The sequence below is a fragment of the Muntiacus reevesi genome, chromosome 2 (genome assembly GCF_963930625.1).
Source record: "Muntiacus reevesi chromosome 2, mMunRee1.1, whole genome shotgun sequence".
Classification (NCBI taxonomy): Eukaryota; Metazoa; Chordata; class Mammalia; order Artiodactyla; family Cervidae; genus Muntiacus; species Muntiacus reevesi.
Window position 1 is genome coordinate 278,151,616 of NC_089250.1, and position 11,691 is coordinate 278,163,306.

At 60.1% G+C, this 11,691-nt stretch overlaps 1 protein-coding gene across 1 annotated transcript; it reads left to right on the top strand.

Annotated features, from left to right (window-relative positions):
- Positions 1-81: 81 nt before the first annotated feature.
- TMC4 (transmembrane channel like 4) lies at positions 82-11,501 on the top strand. The gene is made up of 15 exons (XM_065926846.1): positions 82-232; positions 2,086-2,299; positions 4,040-4,185; positions 4,532-4,764; positions 4,854-4,975; positions 7,505-7,652; positions 8,146-8,313; positions 8,587-8,750; positions 9,001-9,127; positions 9,392-9,489; positions 9,810-9,993; positions 10,378-10,508; positions 10,612-10,767; positions 11,008-11,086; positions 11,189-11,501. Exons 1-15 carry the CDS (start codon positions 154-156, stop codon positions 11,255-11,257), a joined length of 2,118 nt encoding a protein of 705 aa, XP_065782918.1. The 5' UTR covers positions 82-153; the 3' UTR covers positions 11,258-11,501.
- The last annotated feature ends 190 nt before the right edge of the window (positions 11,502-11,691 follow it).

Here is an 11,691-nt window from a genome sequence, read left to right on the forward strand (position 1 = left end):
GCCAGCAGCGGCCCTGAAGTTTCCGGGAAGGAGCGGGCGCTGCCTCCGGGCCACCTGGCGGCCAGGTGCGCGCCCGCCTCAGGCCCCGCCCTCGCCCGGGGCGGTCCCCGCTCGGGGGGGCCCTGGAGACGGAAACGGATCGGCGGCCGGGCCATGGAGGAGCGCCCGCAGTGGGACCCGGAGGCCTGGGGCTCCGCGGAGGGGCGGCCGGCACCCCGGGCGGCCAGAGCAGGTGGGGGGCCTGGAGAAGGTCGGGTCCGGTCCGTCTGGCGGGGAGACGGCCTGGGGGAGGCGGAGAACCGGGGCCCCGCCCGGGGCAGAGGGGACCCAGGGGCCGGGACTTCGAGCTCCCCGGAGGAGTGCGCAGACCCAGAGCCTGGGAGGCGGAGAGCGCTAGGGGCGGGAGAGGCCCGACGAGTCACGGGGAAGGAAGTCCGGAGCCCACCCCTCAGCCCGAGGTGGGAGCGGCCTCGCTTGGGTGCTTCGAGAGCGGGAGGCGGGAAGGGGCGGTGTCTGGGGCTGGGGGTCCAAACTCCCGGGTCTGAGGGAGGAGCAGATGGGGGCCTGGACCCCGGGTCTGAGGGGGGAGGCCTGGGGCTGGACCCCCGGGTCTGAGGGGGAGGCATGGGGCTGGACCCCCGGGTCTGAGGGGGAAAGCCTGGGGCCTGGACCCCCGGGTCTGAGGGGGGAGGCGTGGGACTGGACCCCCGGGTCTGAGGGGGAAAGCCTGGGGCCTGGACCCCCGGGTCTGAGGGAGGAGGCGTGGGGCCTGGACCTCCTGGTCTGCGGGAGGATGGGCGTGGGGCTGGACCCCTAGGTCTGAGGGGGGAGGCGTGGGGCTGGACCCCCGGGTCTGAGGGGGGAGGCGTGGGGCCTGGACCCCCAGGTCTGAGGGAGGAGGGGCATGGGGCTGGACCCCCGGGTCTGAGGGGGGAGGCCTGGGGCTGGACCCCCGGGTCTGAGGGGGAAGGCCTGGGGCCTGGACCCCCGGGTCTGAGGGGGGAGGCGTGGGGCTGGACCCCCGGGTCTGAGGGGGAGGCGTGGGGCTGGACCCCCGGGTCTGAGGGGGGAGGCCTGGGGCTGGACCCCCGGGTCTGAGGGGGAAGGCCTGGGGCCTGAACCCCCGGGTCTGAGGGGGAAGGCGTGGGGCTGGACCCCCGGGTCTGAGGGGGAAGGCGTGGGGCTGGACCCCCGGGTCTGAGGGGGAGGCATGGGGCTGGACCCCTGGGTCTGAGGGAGGAGGGGCGTGGGGCTGGACCCCCGGGTCTGAGGGGGAAGGTCTGGGGCCTGGACCCCCGGGTCTGAGGGGGGAGGCGTGGGGCTGGACCCCCGGGTCTGAGGGGGGAGGCGTGGGGCCTGGACCCCCGGGTCTGAGGGAGGAGGGGCGTGGGGCTGGACCCCCGGGTCTCAGGGGGGAGGCCTGGGGCTGGACCCCCGGGTCTGAGGGGGGAGGCGTGGGACTGGACCCCGGGTCTGAGGGGGGAGGCCTGGGGCTGGACCCCCGGGTCTGAGGGGGGAGGCGTGGGGCTGGACCCCCGGGTCTGAGGGGGAGGCATGGGGCTGGACCCCTAGGTCTGAGGGAGGAGGGGCGTGGGGCTGGACCCCCGGGTCTGAGGGGGGAGGCGTGGGGCCTGGACCCCCGGGTCTGAGGGAGGAGGGGCGTGGGCCTGGACCCCCGGGTCTGAGGGGGAAGATCTGGGGCCTGGACCCCCGGGTCTGAGGGGGGAGGCGTGGGGCTGGACCCCCGGGTCTGAGGGGGGAGGTGTGGGGCCTGGACCTCCTGGTCTGCGGGAGGATGGGCGTGGGGCTGGACCCCTAGGTCTGAGGGGGGAGGCGTGGGGCTGGACCCCTGGGTCTGAGGGGGAAGGCCTGGGGCCTGGACCCCCGGGTCTGAGGGGGGAGGCGTGGGGCTGGACCCCCGGGTCTGAGGGGGGAGGCCTGGGGCTGGACCCCCGGGTCTGAGGGGGAAAGCCTGGGGCCTGGACCCCCGGGTCTGAGGGGGAGGCATGGGGCTGGACCCCCGGGTCTGAGGGGGAGGCCTGGGGCCTGGACCCCGGGCCCTCCCAGCACCCCGTCCTTGCCCAGGCCCGTCGCTGTCCTCTGTGCTGAATGAGCTGCCCAGTGCTGCCACCCTTCGGTACCGAGGCCCTGGGGTGCTGCCCTGGGGGGCTGAGGAGGGTGAGGATGAGGAGGCAAGGAAGAGCATGCAGACCTCCGCCGACGCCGCACATCAGGAGCTGCCGGAGCCCGGCCCCTCCCGGGAACTGCCGTGGCCCATGCAGGCCAGGCGGGCACACAGGTGAGGTCACCTTCCCGTCCCCGCCAGGCCTGGGTCTCCTGCCCCCCGGCTGGCCGCTCCTCCCCCTGCTCCGGCCCTCCGTCGGTCCCTGCCGCTCACCCAGCCGCCCCTCTGGGTCTCCTTGCCCCCCCGGCTGTGTTGGAGCTTCTCGGGCTCCAAGGAGTCCTGTCTGCAGGATCCTGGTGCTCTCTCCCAGCTTCCAGTGTCTTGTGTCTTTTTCCCTCCAAGCCTGACTGCCTCTGTCTGAAATCTGTGGTTCACTTTTTCTTTCTCTCTCTCTGAGCTTCATGTCGGTCTCTGCCTCCTGCCACTCTGTTAACGTCTTTCTCTCCCCTCTCCGGCTGCATAATTGGCAGGACCCAGTGAAAGCCGGGTCTCTCGTTCCACAGTTACTATGCCTATGGCACAGCAGTGCAAGTCAGCCCGAGGCCCTTCTGAGAACAGGGGCCTGGCTGCTCCTCAGGTGACCCTTGACACCGATCCTTGCTCCTTATATAATCTGGGCGCAGTCCCGAGGTGTGGGGAGGTTCCCTCATGCCAGGCAGTGCTCTGACTCCGGCTGGGTGTCCAACAATGCAGCTCAAGTATGACACTATCTACCTGGGGACATAAAAAGGACACCTTCATCACTCTCGCCACTTAGGAAATTCTAGGCTTTAGGAGCCCTGTGCCAATAGGACAAAGCCCAAATAATATAGTTCTTTTTATTTTATCTTAACCACTGGGCCTCCAGGGAAGTCCTCCTTGCCCCCTGCTTTATTTCGATACAGTTGACAGATAGCATCTTATAAGTTTAAGGTGTACAGTGTTACATAAACACTTATATGTTGTAAAATGATTACCAAAGTGGTGCTAGCTGACATCTCCACCGCTCACATAATTACTGTTTGTTTTTCTGTGATGAGAACAGTTACTCTGTTGGCAAACCTCAAGTATACAGCGCAGCATTATGAGCTATGATCACCCAGCTCTACATTAGATTCCCAGAATTCATTCATCTTTTAACTGGAAGTTCGTACTCCTTGACCAACATCAGCATTTACCTACTCTACCCCCTGGTTACCACCATCCTACTCTCTTCTGAGCTCGGTTTTTTATTTTACTTCATTTCATTTTTTGACCGTTCAGTGCAGCTTCTGGGATTTTTAGTTCCCCGACCGGGGATTGAACCTCCGCCCTCAGCAGTGAGAGCGCAGAGTCCTAACCACTGGACCGACAGGGAACTCTCAGTTCAATTTTTTTAGATTCCACATGGGATATCATACACTAGAAAATATGTTTCTTAAGTCACAATATCACACCTCCCTCTTTTTTAACTTTATGATGATATTTGCTGACAGAAAAGTGCATGAGACATCATGCAGAGGCTTACAGAGTTTTCCCAAAGCAAGGATCCAGATAACTTCCACCTGGGGCACCCCCATCTCCCTCCCAGACTTTTGCAGAGGATCACTTCCTTGCTTTTCTTCACAGCTTCGCCATCTGTGTGTGCATCCCTGAACACTTTGTGCTTGCTCTGGGTCCTTAAACTGAACCCTGCAGTCTGTATTTTCTGTCTTATGCTTAGCATTAGATGTGTTTCTTTTTGTTGCTGTGGAGTATCCCCTGTTAGGGATACACAGAAACCTACCTCCTCCTGCAACCACTGGGTTGCCTCTCCCTGTCGATGGCTTCCATCTGGGGCGGCTGGGCCCCTGCTTTTCTCTCTCTGACTCTGTCCCCGCCCCCCCACCCCCCCAGACAGAGACTAGCCAGGGACCGAGTGGCCCGGGGCGCAGGGTCCACAGGGGCCCAGTGGACTCGGCTGATTCGGAGGTCCAAGGAGAAGGTGCGGGAAGGCCTGCGCTCCCTGCAGCCCTGGGCGTGGACGCTGAAGAGGATCGGGGGTACGGGGGATGGGGCTAGGCTGGCGACTTGGGGCAGAACTGGACTCCTGGCCTGAGGGAGGCGGGGCTGGACCCCCGGGTCTGGGGAGGAGAGACTGGGGGCCTGGACCCCCGGGTCTGGGGAGGAGAGGCTGGGGGCCTGGACCCCCGGGTCTGGGGAGGAGAGGGTGGGGGCTGGACCCCCGGGTCTGAGGGAGGCGGGGCTGGACCCCCGGGTCTGAGGGAGGCGGGGCTGGGGGCTGGACCCCCGGGTCTGGGGAGGAGGGGCTGGGCCCCCGGGTCTGAGGGAGGCGGGGCTGGACCGGACCGGGAGCGGAGCCCGCGGCCTCTCTGCTGCCCCCTGCAGGACAGTTTGGCGCCGGCACCGAGTCCTACTTCTCGCTGCTGCGCTTCCTGCTGCTTCTCAACGTGCTGGCCTCGGTGCTGACGGCCTGCATGGTTCTGCTGCCCACCTGGTTGGAGGGGACTCCCCCGGGCCCCCCTGCCCTGAACGCCTCCTCACCCTGCGGCTCCTACAACCCCGGCTCCCACGGCCTGGTCACCTTCGCCACCGAGCTCTTCAACTTGCTCTCCGGAGAGGTGCGTGCCTGGGTCCCGGGACCCTCAGGGACCCCCGACCCTGGTGGCCCCGCTCCCTGAGCCCCCTCGTCCTGCCTTTCCTTCCGCAGGGTTTTCTAGAATGGTCTCCTCTCTTCTACGGGTTCTACCCGCCCCGCCCACACCTGACCATCACCTACCTATGTGCCGCCTTTGCCATTGGCCTCCTCTACCTGCTGCTCATCCTTCACCGGTCAGTGACAGCCCTGCACCCAGACCCCCTGGACCGTGGCGGGGAGGAGCGATGGGAGAAGCGGTGGGAGGAGCGCCCTCCCCCATAGGCCTGAGTCTCGCTCCAGGGTCCCTTTCTCTCTGCTTGAATTGCAGTCAGATTTTAAAATGCTTCATGACTGGCTCCAGGCCAAGGATAAAGATGGGAGATGTCTCCCTGCTGCGACTTAGTCTAGTGGGGAGGGTAAGATATTAAATAAACAAGGAAATTAATTGCATCTTTTCTGGAGGGGAGAGTGGCTGAATAGGAAACAAACGGGTGATTCATTCACTCAGGGATAGATATTAACTGAGCAGGTACTATGTTTCAAGCATTGTTCTAGGCATTTGACAAAACATAGCCAAAAAAAAAAAAAAATTCAACAGTCTGGTTGGCCCTGGTGGAGCTGACATTTTAGCAGGAGAGACAAGTAATAAGCAATAGACCATAAAGAGTGGATTGTATGGCATGTTAGAAGGTGATCATCCGAGCTGCCCAGCCCCCAACCACTGTCATTTGTATTAACACTATAGCTTGCTTTTGGCCCATTTTCTTCTTTATATAAAGGGAGACTACATATGTTGAGACTAAAGCCCACAGGACTCCCTAATAATTGGATGCGGGGTGTGGTGAATGATGGAAGTTCAGAATGACTCCAGGTGTTGGGACTTCCCTGGTGGTCCAGTGGTTAAGACTCTGCCTTCCACTGCAGGGGGCGCAGGTTCAACTCCTGGTCAGGGAACTAAGATCCTGTATGCCTCAGGGTACAGCCAAAAATTAAAGAAAATAATAAAGAATGACTCCAGGTGTTTGCCATTTGAGATTGGGGGGGGGGGCTGTAGAAAGAGCAGGCTTTGAGCGAGGAATATCCTGGGTGCAGTCTTGGATCGGTAGATTATGAGGGAATATTGAGTAGGCATTTGCATACGTGGGTTCTGCAGAGGAGTCTGCTCTGAAATTACAAATCTGAGACTCCCCGGCACTCAGGCAAGCCTGCGAGACTCCCAAAGGGAGGGACTAGGGTCAAGGAAGAAACACGGCGTGTATATATATGTAGTGTTCTCAGAATGCCAGGCACTGTGCTGGGGTCCCGGGACACCAGGGGGGTACAGCTTACAGTCAAGCAGGGGAGATAAATTTCGAGACTGACTGTTAAATAAACAAGCCAATCAGTATTTGCGGTTTGGGAGCTGTACTATATGGAAAACAAATAAGAGGATATGAGAGAGCTGCTGCTGCTGCTAAGTCGTTTCAGTCGTGTCTGACTCTGTGAGACCCCATAGATGGCAGCCCACGAGGCTCCCCGTCCCTGGGATTCTCCAGGCAAGAACGCTGGAATGGCAGAGCAGGGATCAACAAATTTTTTGTTTTCCTGGTAAAGAAGGGAAGGCCAGGTAGGAAGTAGTTGCATCTTTGCAGGTCACGTGATCTCCGTCTCCACTACAGTCTGCTGGGCAAAACCAACTGTGGACAGTAGGAAAATGAGTGGGCATGGCTGTGTGCCAGTAAGACTTTATTTACAAAAAGCAAGACTTGGTCTCAGGGCCATAGTTTGCTGGCCCTCTTTGATACAGAGTAACGCGCGGGGACCGTCTTTACCTGGAGTGGCTGTGCAGACTCTCTGAGGAGGTGACCTCTAGGCTGGAAAGGTGGCAGGGAGGCAGCCAAGTGAACAGCCAAGATTCAGGCACTTCAGACAGTGTAGGCTGTGACTGCAAAGGCCCCGTGGTGGAAAGAGGTGGAAATGAGAGGCGGGGAGGGGGAGGAGGGACAGGGTTTGAGCTTGGAGAAGTAGGTGGGGTCGTCTCAGGGAGACTGTGCTATGAAGGTGCCCAGGATTCAAGAACCAGGAGAAGCTGTGGAGTGGGTTTTAAGTGGGAGTGCCATGGATCTCCATAAAAGGAAGGTTGGACTGGCTCACGAACAGGGGCTGGGCGAGAGGGCACAGGTGGAAGCAAGGAGTGCAGGTGGGCGCACTCAGGGGCGATGGGGCTGGCAGCGGGGATGATGAAGGTGGCCGTGGAGTCTTTTTGCCCCGTTTTCTGTTCTAGTGCTTTTCTCAGGTTTTCTGTCCCCTCCCTGGGTCTTTATCTCCACCACCCCCCCAGTCTCTTTACCGGCCCCCTCCTTCCTCTGGGTCGCTGAACCCAACTTCCCATCTCCTCTCTTACTGAACCTTTGTCCCCTTTCTTGGACTCTCTGCCACTTTGGGGTCTCAGCCTTCCGTCTGCATCTCTCTCCGGGGTCTCTGCTCCTTTCTCTCAGGAGAGCTGGTCTTATCTCTTAGGGTTCTGTCTCTCCTTTCAGGTGTCTGTCCTCCAGGTCTGTTACTCAATCCCTTCTTCACTCTTTGGCATCAGTGGCTGGACGTGTCTCCATCAGGCAGCTGCTCTCCAAATGCCCTGTGTCTCAGAGTTCATCTTCCCTATTTACCCCATCAGAGGGCAGGGCTGTCCCCCTGCTCACGGATGTCTTGCCTACACTCCATCTCCCGGTCCTCCCCTCTCTTAGCTCGGTGTCTGGACTGAAGCAGACGTTGTTGGCTGAGTCAGAGGCCCTGACCAGCTACAGCCACCGCGTGTTCTCTGCCTGGGACTTTGGACTCAGCGGGGAGGTCCACGTGCGACTCCGCCAGCGCCTGATCCTATATGAGTTGCAGGTGCGCTTAGCGGTGGGGCCCGGTGAGCTGGGGGCACCCGAGGGGGCGGGGTTGAGAGAGTGGGCGGGGCCTGGGCCAGGGACGGGGCCTCCAGAGAGACACTGGGCGGAGCTTTCTTCTTAGGAGGCGGGCCTTGAGGGAAAAGGGCTGAAGGCTACTACAGGGATGCCTGAGGTCAGGGGTACAAGGAAAAAGCTAGATCCCTTCGCAGTTAAGAGAAGGGCGTGTCCAGAAAAGGCTGGGTAGAGTAGAACCGAAACGCCAAAGGCCAGGCAGGAGTGCTGGGCGGGCCCTAGGAGGAGCTTGATGTGTTGGGCGGGGCCTTAGAAGGGCGGAGTCAATTCTAAATTGTCAATCTGGAGGGTCTGGGGTGGGCTGGGACAGGACCATAGATGTTCTTAGAGAGTCGATGCAGCATCAGTTCCCGTTGAGCGTGGACCGCAGGCTGGACCTGGGGCACTGGAACACGAGTGGGCGTCTCTTCCGGCCTTAGGTCGAGCTGGAGGAGGCCAGAGTGCGGCGCAAGGCTGCGGTGCGGACCCTGGGCCAACAAGCCAGGCTGTGGTCGGTGCGCCTGCTGCTCAACCTGGTGGTGCTGGCGCTCCTGGGGGCAGCCTTCTACGGCATCTACTGGGCTAGCAGGGCCACTGTGACGCTGCAGGTGTGGAGGGCCCTGTGGGAGGAAAGGCCCCGGAACCTGCCTTTCCAAGGGTGGAGGAGACTGAAGCCTGTGATTCTTGGAATCTCAGAGAGGAAGGATTGGGGTCTGTGTGTGTGTGTGTGTGTGTGTGTGTGTGTGTGGTGGTGGTGGTGGTTATGATTGGACTGTGGACTTTCAGGGTGCTGAAGGAAGAAGAGGCCAGGGGAGGATAGTGGTAAGCATGGCCCCTGCAGGACCCCAGAGCCTCTTCTCTTGGTCCACCCTCCCTCCTAGGACAAGCCTCTTATCCAGCGGACACCAGTGCTGAAGCTCATAGTGGATTACCTTCCGTCCATCTTCATCTCCGGGGTCAACTTCGTGCTGCCGCCTGTGTTCAAGCTCATTGCCCCTCTGGAGGGCTACACCAGGAGTCGCCAGATCGTTTTTATCCTACTCAGGTTCTGGACTCCTGGTGTGGGCTGGGTCTGGCTGAGGGACATTGGTTCTACCAAATAAGAGGCTGACATTGTCAAGATATGGGATCGGGTGGGATCTGGATTCAGATCCCGACTCCTCCTGTCACTGAGCCTCAGTTTTCTTCTTCTGTGAAGCGGGGAGGACTGTGAGCACGCTCCACACGGGAGAATCCGGGCACGTGGTGGGCGCTCCGTCAGTGTTGATGCCCTTTTTCTCTTTTCCCCTTGCCAGGACAGTGTCTCTCCGCCTGGTCTCCCTGCTGGTCCTGCTCGTCTCTCTCTGGAGTCAGATCACTTGCGGGGGCAATGAGGAGGATGAGAGGTGCAAAACCTGTGGCTACAATTACAAAGAACTTCCGGTGAGGATGCGGCGGCGGGACGGGGGAATCCTGGGTCCTTGAAGGAAAGGAAGAGCCCGGTGGGTTCCGGATTCTTGGTTTGGGAGGAAAGAAGAGCTTGCGGTGCTAGAATACCTTCCCCGTGAGGACAGCGGTATGGATTTTTAAAGAGAAGAAAGAACCCCCAGATAAAGTATTAGAGTCTCATGCTCTTGCAGTTTGGAGACTCAGCTGTTTGGGTCTACAGGGTCCTGCGGTCCTTCTGACCTGTCCTTCCTCCCTCAGTGCTGGGAGACCCGCCTGGGACAGGAGATGTACAAACTCCTGCTGTTTGACCTGCTGACCAGCCTGGCCGTCATCCTGCTCATCCAGTTTCCTCGGAAGTGAGAGTCCCGCCCCTTGCCGTGGCCCCGCCCAGCACCCGTATTCCCTTTAGCCCCGCCCTTTCTAGCCCCGCCCCTGCCCTAGGCCCGCAGACCACGCCCCCTCCACGGGTCTGGTAGTCCGGTCCCTACAGCCACGACTATTACCTCTACTCAAGCCCCGCCCCCTAGACGCACACCCTCCCCGCCCCCCTCCGGGCCTGGGAAGTTTCGCCCCGCCTCCAGATATACTCACTTCCCATTGGTGGGCGGGACGGTGAAGGCGGGGAAACCCGTGGCCCGCCCGCCTCTGATTCCGTGGGTCTCACCCTGCCCCTCAGGCTGCTCTGCGGCCTCTGTCCCGGGGCGCTGGGCCGCTTTGTGAGGACCCAGGAGTTCCAGGTGCCTGACGAAGTGCTGGGGCTCATCTACGCACAGACAGTGGTCTGGGTGGGGAGTTTTTTCTGCCCTTTACTGCCATTCCTCAACACGGTGAAGTTCCTATTGCTTTTCTACTTGAAGAAGGTGAGAGGTGGGGAGCAGCCTTGGGTCTGAGGCGGGGAGGTACTGGGGCTTGGATTTCTGGATTCTGGGAGAGAAGAATACTTAAGGATGTGACTGCTGGATCCTGGTGGGAGAGGATGCCAGGGTCCCTGACTACGAGATTCTGATAGAGGACGGGTCTGGAGGACAGACCCCTGGATGTGGGAAGAGGGGTCCAGGGCATCCCAACTGTTAAGTCTGAGGGAAGTGGGGGACCCGGACTCGTGTGTCTGATGGTGGAAAAGAACTGGGGTTCCTGGCTCCTGATTGAGGAGAGGAGGCCAGGGATTAGGGCTCCTGGATGGTGGAGGAGAGTCTGGGGCTCAGATTCCTGTGTCTCATATTCCCTTCATCCCCTCCTGCCAGATCACCCTCTTCTCCACCTGCTCCCCGGCCTCCCGCACTTTTCGAGCCTCCACTGTGAATTTCTTTTTCCCCTTGGTCCTCCTCCTGGGTCTGGCCATCTCCGCCGTTCCTGTGCTTTATAGTATCTTCCTGTAAGTGTGAGAGGTACCGGCCCCTCTCTCCCACCCTTCACCCTCCTCTGTCCAGGGTTCTGACTTTGGGCCATCCTTGAGCTCTGCCTGTCTCCGACTCCAGGATCCCACCTTCCAAGCTGTGTGGTCCATTCCGGGGTCAGTCGTCCATCTGGGTGGCGATCCCCGAGTCTATCTGCGAGCTGCCTCAGATGGCCCAGAATTTTCTCTTCTTCCTGGGTACCCAGGCTTTTGCTGTGCCCCTTCTGCTGATCTCCAGGTGAGGGCGCTAGACTCCTGGGTCTGAGTCTGAATGTCTGGCCTGGGGTCCCGCCGCCTGCTTCCCGAGAGAGAAATGGGCTGGGGGCCCAAACTCTTGGGTCTGAGGGAAGGAGGGGGCGGGGATGCTTCGACTCCTTGAGTCTGAAGGAGGAGGTCCAGACCCCTGGTTTCTAAAAAGCCCTACGTGGAAGATATTCTGAGAACGTTTGGGGAGTGGTTTCCGTTTTATCTCCTCTAGCATCCTGATGGCGTATACCGTGGCCCTGGCTAACTCATATGGACACCTCATCTCTGAACTCAAACGCCAGATACAGACGGTGAGCCAGGCCTGGCCCCTGGGAATGGGTCCTGGAGAGTATGAAAAGGAACACAGGGGAGAGACTTGTCTCACCTCCCCTTCTCTTTACCCTTTCCCTCAGGAGGCGCAGAATAAAGTCTTCCTGGCACAGCGTGCTGTGGCGTTGAGCTCGGTCAACAGAGCTCTTTGACCTCTCCAGCCTGGCTTGGGGTGACGTCCCACTTCCAGCCCCAGACCTGCCCCCAGATCCTTTTTTAGCTTCGTCAACATCATTTGGAAAATGAGCGAACTGGAGAAGACCCCGTGTTTTTCCAGCCCTGGGATTCCCTGCTGAGTCCCCCGACCCTCCAGTGAACCTCTTTATAGTACTGTATCAATAAATCTAGTACTGTATCAATAAACACAGCGGAGGCCGCTAAGTGCTTTTTGAATCTCGGGTCCAGAAGCTAGGGGAAAGCCTTCAGCGGGACATAAACCAATCAAATGTGTGGGTCTGAGAGCGTGGCCGACTCTTCCGCGAGAGAACCCGCTCCAGCCAATCAGCGGCTGCGTTCAGGAGCTTCAGGGCGGGGACACGTGATTGAGTCAGAGTCATGAGAAGCGGCGGTCGCTAGGCGACGCCAC

Excerpts from the sequence above, each read along its gene's own strand:
- TMC4 (XM_065926846.1), top strand. The coding sequence starts at position 154 with ATGGAGGAGCGCCCGCAGTGGGACCCGGAGGCCTGGGGCTCCGCGGAG. Across the intron at positions 4,765-4,853 it reads TCAACTTGCTCTCCGGAGAG|GGTTTTCTAGAATGGTCTCC; the intron begins GTGCGTGCCTGG and ends TTCCTTCCGCAG. Across the intron at positions 4,976-7,504 it reads CTGCTGCTCATCCTTCACCG|CTCGGTGTCTGGACTGAAGC; the intron begins GTCAGTGACAGC and ends CCCCTCTCTTAG.